Below are 17,829 nucleotides of genomic sequence, written 5' to 3' on the forward strand. Positions count from 1 at the left end.
GTACCCGGTACATACGACCGACCTGGCCCACAAATAGGACCCAACCAGCCGGCGGAGGTAGAGGGGCACTCCATGCCTCTCCAGTGCCCCCCCTATCACGGTCCAGGGCAGAGTGTTAAATGCGTTGGCGATGTCAAGAGACACCGCCAGCGCCACCCCACCCCGAGAAACGGCCTCGTCCGAGAGGGACCGCACGCGCAGAATTGCATCCACGGTCGAACGGCCCTCCCGGAAGCCGTACTGCTCCGCCGACAGGTCAGGCCCCACCCCGACCAGGTGCCGAACGATGCGGGCAGCCAGAATACGTTCCAGCAATTTTCCCGCCTCGTCCAGCAGTACTATAGGACGATACCCAGCGGCTGTATCCACCGGGCGCCCCTCCTTCCTCAACAACACAAGTCTACCCGTCCGCCAGAGCGACGGAAACCGTCCCGACTCCAAGCAGCCATTATATAGCTCAAGGAGCCGGTCCCCCAGGGCACCGAGGGCCAAGGCCAATACCCGGCCGTGGACTCCGTCCGGGCCGGGGGCCGTGTCTTTCGCAGTCATCTTGACAACGGCCACCCGGAGCTCTGCCTCGGTAATACGGGGCACCTCAGCAGGAGCTTGGCCGTCAACGGTGTCAGACGGCCCGCCCATAGCGGGAGGGACAAAACCCTCCCGCTCCTGCGGGAACAACGCCGAGACGATGTCCCGCAGCTGCTGAGGCTGGAGGCGCTCAGTCATAGAGGGGGCCCACGGGCGTAACTTGCCGCGTACCAATTTGTATGGGCTCCCCCACGGATCCGCTTCGAGCGCCTCCAAGAGTCTCTCCATGCTCTGTTCCTTGGCCCGCCTGATGGCCAGCCGCAGGGCGTCCTTCGCAGCGCGATATTCGCGGTGCAGCCGAGCTTCCTCCTCCGCGAACGCGACAGGCTCGTCGCGCCGCAGGCGGCGGCGACGGCGGTGTCTAGTGCACTGGCGGCTCGCCCGAATGGAGACCGCACGCAGTCTTGCAATTTCGGGCGACCACCAGGGCGACTGTCGCCGTCCAGAATGCCGAGGGCCGACCCGGGGCATCGAGGCATCACATATGCGGTGCATCGCGCCCCGGAACCATTCGGCCTCGGTTTCCACATCGACAGGTTGTGGGCGCTTGGGCGCCCACGCCGCCACCATAGAGGCCTCCACCAGGAGCTCCCTGTTCAGGAGCTTCAATGCCCACCTAGGGAATGACCGGGATGCACTCTGCGGGGGGTCAACCCCGCGGGCACCTGCAGCCGGCGTCGGCGCGGGGGCAGAAAGATCGTACCGGATATACCGGTGATCGGACAACGATTCCGCCCCCACCACCACTCTCCAGCCGAGGATGCGCCGTGCGACGGGCGAGCTCGCGAACGTCAAGTCCACGATAGACTCGCCCGTCCACCGCACGCAAGTCGCGATCGAGCCCCTATTAACGATACAGAGACCGACCGCGACCGCCCACTCCTCCAGCAGCCTACCACGAGCGTCCGTGAATGGGGAACCCCAAGCGACAGACTTCGCATTGAAGTCCCCCGCCAGTATCACTGAACGGGGAGCGAGTTGACGAGCGATCACCTCTAGCCCATCCAGGAACCGCTCGAACTCGACGGTAGGCCGATTCGGAGAAAAGTACACCCCGATCACGACGATATTCTCTAATTGTACCGCGACGATCCCGGGGCCCCTGGTCACCATCACCAGGGGGGGAACCATCGCGGTTCTTCTGATATGTATGGCCGCCAAGCCATCAACGTCCCCAAACCAACAGTCATCCGCTGGGGGAACGAAGTATGGCTCGGCGACCACAGCCACGTCAATTGACCACTCCGCCATGGTCTGGAGCAACATATCCTGAGCCCCAGCGGAGTGGTTCAAGTTTCCTTGGAGGAAGCGATAGGTGTGATCCATTAAGGCTGGCCCACATCCATCGCCTCCTCCCCTACTCCATTGCCCCCGCTATCGGGCGCGAACGCCTCAGCGGGGGACAAAGTGCCGGCCGGTGCTCCCCCGGCCAACCGCTTCTTTTGACGCCGCTTAGCTTGGCGGCGCCGATTTCTTTCCGTGTTCTTGCTAGCCGGAGGGCAGGCCTTGCCCCCGGCCCGGTGGTCAGCCTTGCGCCCGGCCGCCGCACATAATAAGCAATGCGGCGCAGCCGAGCACACGGCCGCCTTGTGTCCCGGCTGACCACAGCGAAAGCACAATCCGCTGCGGTCAACCGCACTCACGCATTTAGCGAGGCAGTGCCCAGTGCTGAAGCATCTGAGGCACCGCCAGGCGCGTGGTTCGAGAAGGCGCACGCGGGCCGCTATCCAGCCCACGCGCAACCTGCCCGGTTCCCCCGACGGTCTCCCGGGCGGAGGAGCAGCCAAGGAGGTGGCCGCCTCTACCGGGCAACGCACCCAAACAGAGCCAGCCCCGGTATAACCGAGGCGCAGCTCGCCTACAGTTATATTCTCCAGGGCGCAGTTGCCCCGGGCAGCAATAGCCGCCGCCACCTCATCCTTAGTGGTGCAGTCGTCCAGGCCGGTCACTCTCAATTCAGCCATTTTGACCGGCCTGTGCACTCGAACCTCCTCCTCAGGCAGAACCGTACGGAGCTTCGCCGCCAGACGCTCCGCGATGCCGGAACTATCGGCACCGGGACACTCTAGTAGCTTGGCCCCATTGGCCGTCAGCCTACAGCGGAGGCCCTCCCCCGCCCCGATCTCGTCCAGATCAATAGCCGCGCGCGCCCGGGAGACTACATCTCCGTATGACATGCCCTTGGCCTCGGTGGCCGGCAGCAGCGTTAAGACCACTGCCGCCGACCGCGGCGCGCGCGACGACTTCTTCTTTGTCTTCTTTTTCTTGGCAGCCACAGGCGCTCGACCCTGTTGGGGAGCAGCCTGAGACGCCGCGGTGGCCGGTGCTCCGTCCACTTGTGGAGCTGTCGGTACGGCCCTCTTGGCACCCCGCCGGGCCACCACATTCCACCCCTCGTCCATGTTAGACGGGGGCGGAGGCAGCGGACGGGGTTGAGGCGCCTGCGATGTGCACTTCGCATTAGCGCCGCCCCCCCGCTTGGCTCTGTCTCGCCCCGGGCCCGCCCTAGTGGCTGGAGCCTGTACGGGGGTGGAGCGGGTCACCGCAGCACCCAACACCGCGGCAGGTGTAGGCGCAGGCCGCTCAGCGTCACCAGAGACAACACGCTTCGCCTCGAGAGCCGCCAGCCCGCCACCCAGCCTTTCCATTACAGCCTGGACGGTGCGGTCGATAATCTCGTCCAGGCTGTAGCAATTCGGTTCCGGCAGGCCCAAGATCCTTGGCCCCGCGGATCCCTGCTGCCGCTCGACGGCCGTCGCCTCTCTAGACCGCGGCGACGGGAGACGCGAACGCCGCTGTACCTCGCGCGATGGTGGTAGCACGGGCCACGGGTCGCCAGCCGCCGCTGAGGGACAGGGACCCCGAGGGACCCCGGAGACCAGCGGCGACACCGCCGGCACAGATGCCGGAGGAGTCCGCGACCCAGTGGCACGCGGCAATGCGGGCGACGACCTCGTCGCGGCCACCCGCTTGGTAGCAGCAACCTTGCCATCGGGCCGCTGCCGCGCCTGTAGCTGTGCTCGGAGCCTCGAATTCTCCGCCATCAGCTGCACCACCTGGTCATTGGCGGAAGCAACCGAAGGCAGAACCTTTGAGACTCGCGAGACGACTTCCCGCAGCCTGCGGCCAGCAGCTTTGGTTTTGGCACTGGTCGCCGCATACGACTTGACGGTCTTCATGGCCCTGCCTATGACCAAGGCAGGGTCCCGAAGACCGCCCTCCTCCTCGTCTGTCGTCCGCCCGTCCAGCGAGGCGACAGACATCGACGCCGATGACGGCGCCGGTGACGGTGCGCCCTTCCCCCGAGCGGGTCTCCCTTTAGGGGGCGGCATCTCCTCCGCGGCAGAGGCCGAATCGGAGACTACCACCGCTTTCTCCGGTGGGGCATCCGTGTCAGAGGACGACGTTTGCCCCCCCTCCCCTTCGCGGGAAGAAACTCCCCTCGACTTTCTCTTCCGCCTAATTTTTCCTTTCGGGCCAGCCGCCTCGCAGTCGCTGACGAGCGCAGAGCGCGTCGAGCCAGCGCTGGCACACCTCGGTTCGACGGGTTTTCCGCTGCCCGTCGCACAGCCCCCTTCATCGTGGCATGCTTTGCCCCCCCCAGAATACGTGGGGCAGCATGCTCCCACCGAAGTGGAAGCACGGAGGGATTCTCCACCTAGAGTGGTACCCTCCTGGGGTAATGTTTTTTGTAAGTTTGCCATCATTCATTTCGTTCCTTTGGTATTTAACCAGGGGTCGGTCCCCTGGGACGGCCCTCACGACTGGACACCCTCCAGCCACTCATCCCATCACCGGGCACGTCACAGGCTTAGGATTAGGGCATTTTTTATAGAGGTTTGCATCCTCGCGGCCCCTACTAGGCAGCGGCCCCCGCCCCCCACCAAGTGGGGATTACGGTATGGGACAACCCTTGGGACTAGACTCCCTCCAGCCATTCATCCCATCGTCAGGTGTCAAAAACTTGGGATTGGGGCATTTTTTATAGAGGTTCGCATCCTCACGGCCCCTGCTAGGCAGCAGCCCCCGTCCCCTACTCGGTAGGGATTGCGGTGTGCTTCTTCGAAGCCACGCCGGTAAACCGGTACCCCCCCTTTGGGGGGCCTTCCCCTGTAGCCGCCAAGAGGCAGCCGGGGACATGGCAACCAGCGACCGGAAGGGAGTGCCCTCCGGTTCACTTCTCATCCACGTGGGGTCTACCATTACTGACAGACCCACACGTCTGACCACGGTGTGGCCACGCCGGCGTACCGATACCCTCCTCTGGAGGGCCTTCCCCTTTAGCAGCCAAAGAGCTGCCGGGGACATGGCCTAGCATCCAAGAGGGCTCCAGAAGGAAGCCCTCTCCCGCTTCACGCTCCCTTTGTCCAGCAAAGGTGGGAAACGGGAACACGGTGTGCAGTCTTCTTTGTTCACGGCACCCCTGTGCAGACAACGCTGCTCCACGGTATCGGGGTGCACGCTTAAGCCCCACCGCCGCGACAAGGCGAGACCACGTTCGGTGGGGATTCATCTCTATTAGGAGAAAGTGGGGGAAATACGAACACCTAAGGGAAAACTTAAATAAAACAGTGAAATTTGATCACAGAATTTTTAATGTTTTTATTTATAATGTTTACTTAACTGCCTAACTAATTCACTGATTAAAATTTATATTTTTTAATGAATTACAACAATATGAAAGAAAAACAAAACCCTACTACTAATCTCTATGTGGTTTGAAAGAAACTGGCACATATATTATGTATTTTTCATGGCGCATCACCGCTAGACGCAGGTCAGATTAATGATTCAGAAGATCCGAAAATGTAAGCTTTAGTCTTTTTGCTACAGCTAATAGACGCCTGAATTTCGAGATAGCTATTTTTATACAGCATTCAAAAGGCAAATAATCTTGAGCAAAACAGCAATTTCAAGTAAACTTAGATTTATATTTTAACATTGTGCTACGATAAGAATTAATGTAAAAATATACTTATTTTGAAATTTACGTAAAAAAATGTATTTCAAGTTAGCGAAAATATTTTTTACTGTTTTTTTATTGTTCTTTGCAAAATGTTTCACATGTGATGAAAATTCAACCAATATAAAAGGTTTGTTTTTATATTATTTTTATCGAGAATAAGTTTATGGTAGGCCTAGCCTTGAGTCGTTACGGATTGCTTTTGGCTTTTGAAATACCAAAGAGCATTTATGATAGTGTCAAATAGTATGTGGCAAAGAAGTTCTTTGGAATAGACTGTGGATGAACATAGCGGTTTCAGGTTACAGTGATGAAGGGGTCTGCGGCCATCTCTATAGATAGCATTATAACGAAACATAATCTCGCGAAAACTGAACACAAAACTCGCTAACTCGGAGTCTCGATACTTTTGAAATTTTTTACTTTGCTGTCACATTGCATAAGCTATTTGCTTGGGATCTGGACTTCAATTAAACAGACTAAAACGAATTTCAATTAAAAAAACAGAAAATAATGATAACCGATTTTTCTCTAGCTTTTTTTTTATTGCTTAGTAGGGTGGTCGAGCTCCCAACCCACCTGGATTAAGTGGTTACTGGAGCCCATAGACATGTACAACGTAACTGCGCCACCCACCTTGAGATATAAGTTCTAAGGTCTCAGTATAGTTACAACGGCTGCCCCGCCCTTCAAACCGAAACGCATTACTGCTTCACGACAGAAATAGGCAGGGCAGTGGTACCTATCCGTGCGGACTCACAAAAGGTCCTACCACCAGTAAAGAATGCTTGTGATTTGTGCTTATCATTACTGTTAGGTATTATATTAAATAACATTTCGCTTTCTACAATGCTTTTCTAGCTACCTTAATAGCTCGATGTTTCAACAGCTAACCGTCAACACACAGCTTTACAACAAATACTTTAAGTTGCACTAATAATGAGTAAGCTTACTGCGGCGAACGAGAAGTCGGTCTTAAGCAACCGCAACCTCTGCTTTTAACAACGTTCATTGCAAGAAAGCCACAAGTCTAGAGCACTCAAGAAACACATTCGCCTTAACAAAGACTACTGCAAATAAACTGTAAACGGTTCCGTTTGAAAACCGCAACGTCATTAGCGCATTCCATTGCTAAATACAAGGCCCCATTACTATTATATTAAACTCACTATACTTATACACATAATTAAGCTTAATAGAATAGCATATGTAGAAAAAGAATAGCTAACAATTAGTTTTTAAATAAATATTAATGTGATCACGGTAATGAGTACTGGTTTTTTTGAAATTTGATATTTTGAATTTTTTTTTTTTTTTTTAAATTTTAACTATACTTGAGACCTTAGAACTTATATCTCAAGGTGGGTGGTGCATTTACGTTGTGGATGTCTATGGGCTCCAGTAACCACTTAACACCAGGTGGGCTGTGAGCTCGTCCAACCATCTGAGAATAATAAAAAAAAAAAAAAAATGACATCTGTATTTCATTAGTTTAGTACAAACATGAATCCACAAATAACGTCAGTCATTAAAAATGGATTCTAGTAACCAGCTTCACGTATTTAGCTCCTTTCTTTTTAAGCAGATATAATTTTAACTAGGAATCTTAGCTGTCTTATGTTATGTTACTAATGCACCTACTCATTCACGCAATACATTTTCTTTTCTTCATTTTGATATTCAAATTCATGTTCATGTTGATGTTCGACTTCCACTTTTACTGGAGGTAGGACCTCTTGTGAGTCCGCGCGGGTAGGTACCACCACCCCGCCTATTTCTGCCGTGAAGCACTAATGAATTTCGGTTTGAAGGGTAGGGCAGCCGTTGTAACTATACTTGAGACCTTAGAACTTATATCTCAAGATGGGTGGCGCATTTACGATGTAGACGTATATGGGCTCCAGTAACCACTTAACACCAGGTGGGCTGTGAGCTCGTCCACCCATTTAAGTAATAAAAAAAAACATTGAAAAATAATAATATATTAAAAATATTTCAAAATCTTTACATGTAGACACAGATACTATGTACATATTTAAGTATCAAGCATCCGTTGCGCTTTCGTGTTCTGCACTCCGTGAAACACAGTTCCTATGGAGATAATTGCACGTATAACAACGCGTCGAGTTTACAACAGAATATAAATTCGCTGTAAACTTTTCTGTATTACCTTGAACAATGTATCTGCACAGTATCGTGTTATTAATTCTGTTGGATAACAATTACAATTCCGAAAATAACTTAACTAGCGAAACAATATTTAGATCGACTGAAAAGTTCATAGATACATACAATTATATACCAAAATACATGGTTATATGCATTTTTTTATTTATTATAAATAGTTAACGAAATATATACATATTACGAAAGCAGTATAATAATAATAAGCCTTTTTTCCATGCAAATAGTAAATATATAAAGAAGAATGGGAAAGACGAACGGAAAAAAGAATGGAAAGCAGTATGGGCTTTTTAATCAACATGATCGGCTTAGATATACTTATGCTGGCACATATGTATGTACATCGGATAGAGACATGCCGTCACACATACATACGATGACCTGTGTGCTTAGTGCCAGTTCTTTAACGTTCTCGATAGCGTAAAAGTTAACTCAAATTTGTATACAGTTGTATATTTAGCTTTCGTAGGTCTTGGGTTTAGGCGCACGAACTCATCATTCGCGTGTCGCATCACTACGTCACAACGAAACAGATGTTTTACGATACATAATAGACGTTCAGTGGGTGACCCAGATGCGGCTTGGTTTTATGCTGTTTTCGTTCGTGAACTACGACATTTTTTTGGACATTGCTTAAGCTTAACATTGTTAACATGCTTAGCATTGTTAGCGGTAGGCAGCGGCTTGGCTCTGCACCGGGCATTGCTGAAGTCCCTGGGCGACGGTAACCACTCACCATCAGGTGGGCCGTATGCTCGTCTGCCTACAAAGGCAATAAAAAATAAAAAAAAGGTGGTCCCGCAGTTCAAGAGCTCATCGCAGTCTGAAAATTAAGACTTCGAGGTTTATTTTTTGTTGTTGTTATTTTTAGTTGAATTTCGTCTGTGAGAATGATACGATTAATACACATATTATTAAGAGATGTAAAAAATTTGGGCAGCCGTGTTAAGGTGGTTGTATAAACCTCGGAATAATTACCTCTATGCCTATACAAAAAATACGAGTTTTTAACAATTATCAATAATGTTACATCGGAAATTTAAAGGGAAAGTCACTTCACTATAAAAAAAATATATTTAGATTATTTAAAATATACTATTTTAAATAGACAGAATATAATTTTGTTCTGAAATTGTTGATAGCAATATAATGTAATTTTCAGAGTGTGTCGAGCACCCTCCACTAATAATACTGCCAGTCTTCATCAAATTATTTCGATATCCAAAATTCGAAGCGGAGAATCACAAGAGTATTTCACGTAAACAAAGAAATTAAATTTTAATTTATAAACCTTTTACCTTTTTCATTATTTATAATAAAAGTAAATAATAAAACATATGTATTTAAATAAACCAATTTCATTTTCCACCTTAACCAAAAGACAGCACAAGATGAATGCGGCCACCCACCTTGAGAGGTGAGGTCTGTGACTCACACTTCTACAATAAATTTAAACTTATGTGGAATTACAGTATGCCCTTTAATTTGTTTTTATTAAATTATAAATAATTATTGAATAAAACTGAAATCTCGATAATAATCAAACGAACTCCCGAGAATTTTATTAGAAAATCATAATTACCCAGATTTAACAGTTCTACAGTTGTTGTAACAATCTGGTTAACGTTTACTCGAAAGATATTGAAATTTATAACTAAGTCAATACTTTTTTGCTTCGTGGTGAAATCAAGGAAATTGACGTATCATTCCGCCAGTGCATCAGGAGAGAAGGCTTGCACTTGAAGTTATTTTAAAAAATCTAAGTATTTCATATTTGCGATCAGCACGGCGGAACATAATTTTTTTTTTTTTTGTTGTTTAGATGAGTGGACGAGCTCACAGCCTACCTGGTGTTAAGTGGTCACTGGAGCCTATAGACATCTACAACGTAAATGCGCCACCCACCTTGAGATATAAGTTCTAAGGTTTCAAGTATAGTTTACAACGGCTGCCCCATCCTTCAAACCGAAACGCATTACTGCTTTACGGCAGAAACAGGCAGGGTGGTGGTACCTATCCACGCGGGCTCACAAGAGGTCCTACCACCAGTAATTACACAAATTATAATTATGCGGGTTTGATTTTTATTACACGGTGTTATTCCTTCACCGTGGAAGTCAATCATGAACATTTGTCGAGTACGTATTTCATTAGAAAAATTGGTACTCGCCTGATATTCGAACACCGGTGCATCGCTCAACACGAATGCACCGGACATCTTATCCTTTAGGCCACGATGACTTTTAAACGATGGCATGCATTAGCCTTTATTCATCGATAACCTATGACAATAGCACTGAGTGACACGTTTAATCTCTGTGATATGATGCCCGGCTCATATCTGCCCGTGTCTCTTGCACATTAACGCATCAATGGTCCGACGAAAATTGAAATTTAACGCGGGGACATTCGATGACCCTATAGGGGAGATCAGTCCAGACATTAATTAATTTCATATTCTCGCTTTACCCGAAATTGCATTCGATTATCTAAAATGTAATTAAGCCACGGTTCCTGTGGTCGTTTCGTCTAAAATAGTAAGCGTTGCTTCAACGTCGATAGGTAAATAAATTTCGCTGCGACTAAAATTTTGATATATTCAGGCGTTATCGTGTGTTTGCACTTACCTACGCACGATATTATTTTTTAATCCGATCATGATGTGATATGAATTTAGACTACCACTCAAGAATAGTTGTGCTATTAGCTCGTTCGATATTACTTTTGCTTCGTGGCGATATCAGGTGAGGTCGTTTTAGGACGTACCTGTTTATATGATAAACGTAAGTTCGTACTAAGGTCGGAGCCTCATAATATTTCCACCGGTCCTATGCTATCATGATTCAAATAAAGTATATTTCACAAGAATTCAACGATGGTACTTACTTAGAAATTTACTGAATTTGCGAATTATATATCTATATCTATACTAATATTATAAAGAGGAAAGATTTGTTTGTTTGTTTGTATTGAATAGGCTCCGAAACTACTAAAACGATTTGAAAAATTCTTTCACTGGTTGGAAGCTACATTATTCCCAAGTGATTAGGCTATAATCTGTTTTGGGATCCTTACTAAAACTCCAATAATGTAACCCAAGGTGTAAATAAATTACCTAAAATATTCTTTAATACGGCTTTGTAGAACACATTATTATTTACAAAAAGTGTCGTGACAGCATATATTTCACAATTATAGTTACGCCGCAATAAGTGTTCTTTTATTTAAAAAAATAAAACAACGTCAAATATCGTTGAAATTTTTGTTGACCCGAGCGAAGCCGGAGCGGGCCGCTTGTAATAAATAAACAAGGCAGTGCGATATGGAAAGTTTGTTTGTCCCCCCATCAAAAATATAAAAAGGTGTTCGTGTAGCTTCATTTATAACACATGGAGATAGAACTGTCTACTTTCAGGCAGCTTTAAATTATTTTTTTTCGTTTTCAATTAATCCTTTCGCAATACAGTTCGTAAAATAAACGTCTAGTGAAGAAAAATCACTCGCATGTGACTAACCAAGATGACGTGGCAACAACGAATAAAGGGACCGTAGAATCCGTCACTTATATAACCGTACAGGTGGTCGACGAACAAAGCAGAATCTAGGCGTTGGCAAACAATGTACGCTCACTAAAAAACTGAACAATGCGCTAATTAGGTGTCGATAAAGAGCGAATGAAAGATAACTGACAGTTGAAAATCAAACGAGAGACGAATTTTCGACGGACATGCCTGTGAGTATGTTACTATCTGTGTTTAAGTAGTTTAATAGGAGGACGCCTTCATTTGTTTCCATATTGATGCGCGAATGTTATTTTAGTGGTAGCGAGGACGCTCATATCGACGCTTGAAAGGCAAACATGACTAAGCGACAATAACTGCTTTGTACATTAATGATAGGCAATAACCATATTCGATACGCAAAAAAATATATATTTCTAGGCATATTAAAATAATTTCAATCCTACAACTACTAGCTAGATTCTACTATAGCTAGATTCGTTAAAATAAATTTTGTTTTCAAGTATTTCAACTTTAAATTAGTCTACTGTAAAGTTCACGCATTGTCGCTTAGTCACGTTTGCCTTTCAAGGGTCGATATGCAATAGAACCGCTCCTCCCATTTCTGCCGCAAAGCAATCGTGCATTTCACGTCTTAACTACTTAACCGATCATCGTGAATTTTTTCATATTCGCACACGTTGTCAATCATCAATTACGTGTCAATTACATGTCATCATCAAAACATCAATTGGACTCACTAAAAAGTACCATTTACTCCAATGCCATAGGTGAATTAAACATTTCCCGATTATGATGAATTTTTAATCGGTTTATAAATGAGTTAGTTCTATGGTAACATCCTTAAAAAAAGCAACCGAATTGTGTATTCCTTTTTTGAAGTCGACTGAAAACATGTTCTTGCCACCTACTATGTTTTTTTTTACATTACTTAGATGGGAGCGCATAGACATCTACAACGTAAATGCGCCACACACCTTGAGATATAAGTTCTAAGGTCTCAGTATAGTTACAACGGCTGCCCCGCCCTTCAAACCTAAACGCATTACGGCTTCACGGCAGAAATAGGCAGGGTGGTGGTATCTACCCATACGGACTCACAAGGGGTCCTAAGATGTAATGTCTCAATTGAATTGTCTAATAACAGAATATACACAGACATTTTCAGGAAGGTAATACCTATGAGTGCGGACTCAGAATATAACAAATAATGTTATATCTCTTTTATATAAGGCCAAAATACATAAAATAAAAAAATAGTTTCCACGTCCTACCTACAATGCACGCTACAATATTTCGTCTGCCCGCATTTTGGTTTAACACCGCCCCCCTAGTAATTTAGTTTGCCGTGTTGTATTAATCAAAATTAACATTTAAACCGCTATCATAATGTCGACTAAAAGCAATATTAAATGCTTCAAATGAAACGAGTTTCGATGGTAATTTATTTCAGCGGCGTATTCGTATGCAAATACGGAAAAATACATAAAAAGCTTTCTGAATGTTCAATTAGGGATTTGCGCTAAAATATGAATAATTGGATTTAATGAATTGTATTAGATCATCGCGGTGATCAAACATATTATTAAATATGTTTTATTCAACAACCTACTATTTTTTTTGAATTAGCATTAGTTATATGTATATTACAATTTCAGATCAGTTAAATTTAAGAGAATATTTTCTTAAAAATCAATATAGTTGAAAAAAACTAACAAAATACACTTTTATAGAAAATCCAACTAAAAATAGAATTAAATTTTAATAAATTTGAATTAAAAATATTGTAAGAAAGAATGTTTTTATTGTAAAAAAGCGTGTGGTGCTTTTCAGGACATTATCAAAATAACCCTTCTACTCATATCTGTTCATAAAATATTTATAACTACTGATACCATGCACCCCACGCTTTTTTTTACAATAAAATCGTTTTTTCTTACACTATATTTAGTTCAAATTTATTAAAATTTATTTTCTATTTTTAGTTGGATTTTCTATAAAAGCGTATTTTGTTAGTTTTTTTAAACTATATTTATTTTTCATTTTTTAGTTGAATTTCATTCCTTTCAATATATATATTTTCAATTACTTTTTTTGATATTGAATTGTCATCGGTCCTTAATAAGTATACAAAATTTCGAGTTAATCCGACGTTTTGAAGGGGGTCAAAATCATGTTCAAAGATTCCGTTACAAACACATACGACTGAAGCTAATAAAATCGTATTAATGACCGCTTATATACTTTAGTACAGCAGATACAAATATAAATCGAAAAGCAGGAATCATGCATATATATCTATATGTTATTATGCCTTTGTGTCCGGCAGAAACATTAAGACTACGTGCATAGTTAATTATGTTACAAATTTGTCAAACAACGCAGCTCAAACGAATGTTGTCTAAACAAAGCACACTAGTGATTAATAATAACATTTAAAAATGTGTTTTTCATTTTCAGGGACATAACTTTCTAATTATTACGCTGTACGCTATCTCGTATTTGAAAATTACAAGGCAATCAATCACCGGTGTCACGTACATGGATCATTTCGATTTCGAGGATAGATACAGAGACGTTTACGAATGCGACCCGTTCTACTGGCACCCGTTGCATTTACCGGAACGTTGTGCCCGAATGTTCGAGAAATTAATACGATCTAAAATCGTTTCACGGTCGCCCGTCCGAATTCTAGCTGAAGCGACCGACTTTCATTTAGGCGACCGCTCAAGAGACAACCCCGAATTACCTCCATACGAAATGATGTTAGAATCGTTGAAAAAAGATGTCGTGAGTCACCCTCGAGCGCCGACCATAGGAATGGTGCCAAACGTAGGACCTGTTGCCATTTACAAGCAACCGATTTCGAGGACGAGTGAAAATTTAATTAAGCGTATCGGTGGAATGTACGCTAAGACCGGCAATTACTATGATGGTTCGGGGGCGTTTTTCGGCCAGATCGACATTAAAGGTAATGGGGTAAAGACGAAAAAAGATAGTGAACTACACAACGATCACGGTATGAGCATTCAAAACGAAAGTCAGAAAGAAAACCTAAAGGAAATTTTCAAAAACCCACAATTAGTGAAATTACTGAAATCGAATTAAACACGCAGCTAAGTAGTGTTTGTTTAACAAAATGGAAATTGAACGTTTAAATGAATGAGATTATGCTTGACAAAAAAAAAAAATCGCTACGAAACTGTATGGAATTAGCAAAAAGACAAAAAGTAAGAAAACAAAGAAGATTGTGTTTCATTGTTCTATTTTAAATTTGCTCAGTCTAGTTTTACATTTGACAGACTGCTCATTATTCAAATTCTAAAACGTTCATTTTGCGAAGCTTAGTGCATGGATGTTGATAAAATTCATGATAAAATAAAACATTTTTCTACATTTATAACATTGTTATTTTAATATAAATTATTTCGTCAATAAAATGTTTGTAATATTTAAGGTAAGAATTATTTTGATTTATTTCTATTCATTTCAACAAACTGTTATTCAAATTGAAGTAGTTCATTGGTTTCAATATTAATTAAGATAGCATTGAAATTCAATATGCACACAGTACGAGTAGTTCAAACATTTAAACAGTATATTTTGACATTTCTTTGAGAATTGTCTCAATGGTGACTTCCTCGATGCTGCATTATGCTTTAGACAGCGCTGTGTTTTGATTATTTGATTACTTCAATACTTCTAAATTATCTTTTTTGACTAATAATGAAATAATTTTATTTTTGTTTGATCGGAAATTAGACTTTCAGGACAGCAAAAACCATTGAGTTTTTCGATAAACGTTATTTTTAATAATTTAAGTGGTTTTAAGGAAATAGAATTTGTTGAATCTAGTTTCACAGTTTTAGTATTATTTCCTAACTACCATATTTCAATGCATTATGTTAAAATATACATACTATATTAGTACACTTCTAAATCTTTATACTTTATGCCCTGTAATTTGGACTTGTGTACCCAGAAAGCAACAAAGCTTCTTCTTTTCTTTCATCATTTTATTTTAATTACTACTGTGGTGTTTTTAAATTTGAATGACAACTTTTTTTTTCAAAATTAAAAACAAAACCTCATTTTCATTCTGTATTTTTCATGTTGGGATCTCTTATTTAAAATTTACTTATTACAAATTCTCAAATCCGTAATATGCAATTACTTTCAGGTTGTGTGTTTGTGTCTGTTTTATTTTTACGTCGAAATGTAATTTTATCGCAATCGCTACAACAGAAGAACCAGAGAGACGAAAAATTTAAATTATGAAATGTGATTTGTACAGAAGAGCCACTTTTTAGCTGTGACGTTGGCAATTTTTGGAAATGTCTACGTCTATAATATTTTTTCGTGTTCTTGATTCATTAATGATGATGGTTTTCAGATAATAATCAGTTCATTCATATCGTCCGCGTCGTGCACAATTGACGGCTTAAGTTATATGGACCCTTTGAAATTCAGAACGAATGAGAATATTGGAAACACTGAGAACCCTTGCAACCCATTGTACTGGTACCCGAAGAACTTACCCGACTACTGCTACGAAAAACCCTTCATAAAGACTACGAATAATACCAATTTCATACCTTTACCTGTTCCTGTACCTATTTCACAATCGATACAGATCCCCCAAACTGTACCAGTACCTTATGGACTGCCTCTCCCGTTTGGGGTACCCTTAGCGCCAATGGGTCCAATGTTGCCTGTACCTATACAACCACCTCCTTACAGTTTTCCTCGTCGACAAATCGGTATGGTACTAGGCCTTCCTGGTATTGTGTCCCCGGATGGCGGTCTTAATATACTTCCATTCTCAGACGTGTATTCGGATGTTTTGGAAAAACATAAGCAGAAGATGATAAAAAAACGCCTAGAGAGGGTGTTGGAAGAATATGACGACCCTCCTTGGTCATATAGAAGTAGGAATCGAGTACGAAAGATTTTTTACGATTAAATCCTTTTATAAATTGAAATTATTATTTCTTATCTTTTATTAGTCTATTACATAGGTTAGAGTAGAGAAACTTAGCATTAAATTGTTAAAATGATCAATAGATGCATTTACGGTTGATTAATCATTAGACTTGTCAAAAAATGTCTTCTACCCAAGATACCTACCGTTGCATTACTTTTTTTATTAATAATACAAAAAAATGCTTACATTTTGAAATTTATGTCACTCATGTTAATAATATATTAATAACATTTTGGTACCTATTATCGTCAGACTAAAATCTGAGCTTAATGATTTAATTGTATGACGTAATTACTATTATTAATAAATCAACGTTATTACGAACGTGCATCTGAAAACAATATTCGCTTTGTGCGATTGGATGGACCTTTAAAAGCCTTTGTAATCTGATTTGCAACGCTCTCACCTATAGGAAATGACAAACGCTTCGATCATTTTGCGGTGGTGGCCCATCACGTTTACAAAATCCTATTGCGGTCTTGATACTCTGACGCTGTTGCACGTTCGACGGTATAGCACTCTATTTTGCAACTAATTGCGGTGTAATAGATTAACATGCTTTATTTGCCATGAAGAAATACTGATGTTTTTACACGCAATATTATTGTACGCTATACTAAACGCAATTACTCTGCTAGCATATAGGATATATTTAATTAGTCTTTGTAAAAATACAAACGGAACTTTCAACATCCGTTCATGTTTCAAAAAGGTTGGTGGCAGCATCGATTCCACGAAACGAACTATCGGACTGCGTAAACCGCTTAAAAGCATAATATGAAAGCTTTTTTGGTATAACTGGTGGCTCGGAGGGATTGTCAGCTGCATCAAGTTGGATGCTCGTTCCGGGCTTAGTCAGGAGAACTGGAGCTTGATGACAATTACCTGAGTAGCCCCTAGAGAGTCCTAACAGAACAAGGACGTCTGCTTCAAGATCCACGACGGAATCGGTATCCCAACCCGGTGAGAAGATCCGGTTAGAACAACGGGCTGCTATTAAGGGTCATGTCGACTTCTTCGATTACGCTGACCTATGCCATGACCACTCTGTTAGCGTAAGAAGTAGAGGTGTTGAACGACACTGAGAGGGATTGAGGGGATCAGATTCTATCAGGGTGTCTAAAGCATCGGCGATGATTGGCTGCGTAAGAGGAGTCAGTGGTGTAGGTAGTCGCGGAGTAGCATTCCGAATTCCGAATGGGCTAACTGGTGAAAAACCACTATATCAGTTGCACTACAAGCCATTAAGAAGTATATCTGAAAAAATATTTTCGTTACATAAATATATTTAATTATATTAGGTGTGGCTGCAATCCAAGCGACATACCCATAACGCGACTCAGAAATCCAATAATGCCCTCTATCGAGTACGACAGTAAAGTCGTCGTGGCCTACAGGATAACACGTCAGATGCATTCGTGTTGAGCGATGCACCGGTGTTCGAATCACAGGCGGGTACCAATTTTTCTAATGAAATACGTACCCAACAAAAGTTCACGATTGACTTCCACGGTGAAAGAATAACATCGTGTAATAAAAATCAAACCCGCAAAATTATAATTTGCGTATTTGCGTAATTACTGGTGGTA

General features: G+C 43.3%; 3 protein-coding genes across 3 annotated transcripts; all 3 read left to right on the forward strand.

The window, feature by feature from the left end:
• The first annotated feature begins 3,535 nt into the window (after window positions 1–3,535).
• LOC149503550 (uncharacterized) lies at window positions 3,536–4,829 on the forward strand. Its single transcript, XM_089737856.1, has one exon. It carries the CDS (start codon window positions 3,766–3,768, stop codon window positions 4,630–4,632), a length of 867 nt encoding a protein of 288 aa, XP_089593982.1. The 5' UTR covers window positions 3,536–3,765; the 3' UTR covers window positions 4,633–4,829.
• Window positions 4,830–11,143: 6,314 nt separating this feature from the next.
• On the forward strand, window positions 11,144–14,364 carry LOC114246910 (uncharacterized). Its single transcript, XM_089737912.1, has 2 exons — window positions 11,144–11,468; window positions 13,717–14,364. The coding sequence occupies exons 1-2, from the start codon at window positions 11,463–11,465 to the stop codon at window positions 14,362–14,364; spliced, it is 654 nt and encodes a 217-aa protein (XP_089594038.1). The 5' UTR covers window positions 11,144–11,462.
• Window positions 14,365–14,595: 231 nt separating this feature from the next.
• LOC149503551 (uncharacterized) lies at window positions 14,596–16,237 on the forward strand. Its single transcript, XM_089737975.1, has 2 exons — window positions 14,596–14,713; window positions 15,650–16,237. Exons 1-2 carry the CDS (start codon window positions 14,696–14,698, stop codon window positions 16,217–16,219), a joined length of 588 nt encoding a protein of 195 aa, XP_089594101.1. The 5' UTR covers window positions 14,596–14,695; the 3' UTR covers window positions 16,220–16,237.
• The last annotated feature ends 1,592 nt before the right edge of the window (window positions 16,238–17,829 follow it).

Source organism: Bombyx mandarina, chromosome 01, assembly GCF_030267445.1.
Source record: "Bombyx mandarina strain Sakado chromosome 01, ASM3026744v2".
In the NCBI taxonomy this organism is placed as follows: Eukaryota; Metazoa; Arthropoda; class Insecta; order Lepidoptera; family Bombycidae; genus Bombyx; species Bombyx mandarina.

Excerpts from the sequence above, each read along its gene's own strand:
- LOC149503550 (XM_089737856.1), top strand. The coding sequence starts at position 3,766 with ATGGCCCTGCCTATGACCAAGGCAGGGTCCCGAAGACCGCCCTCCTCC.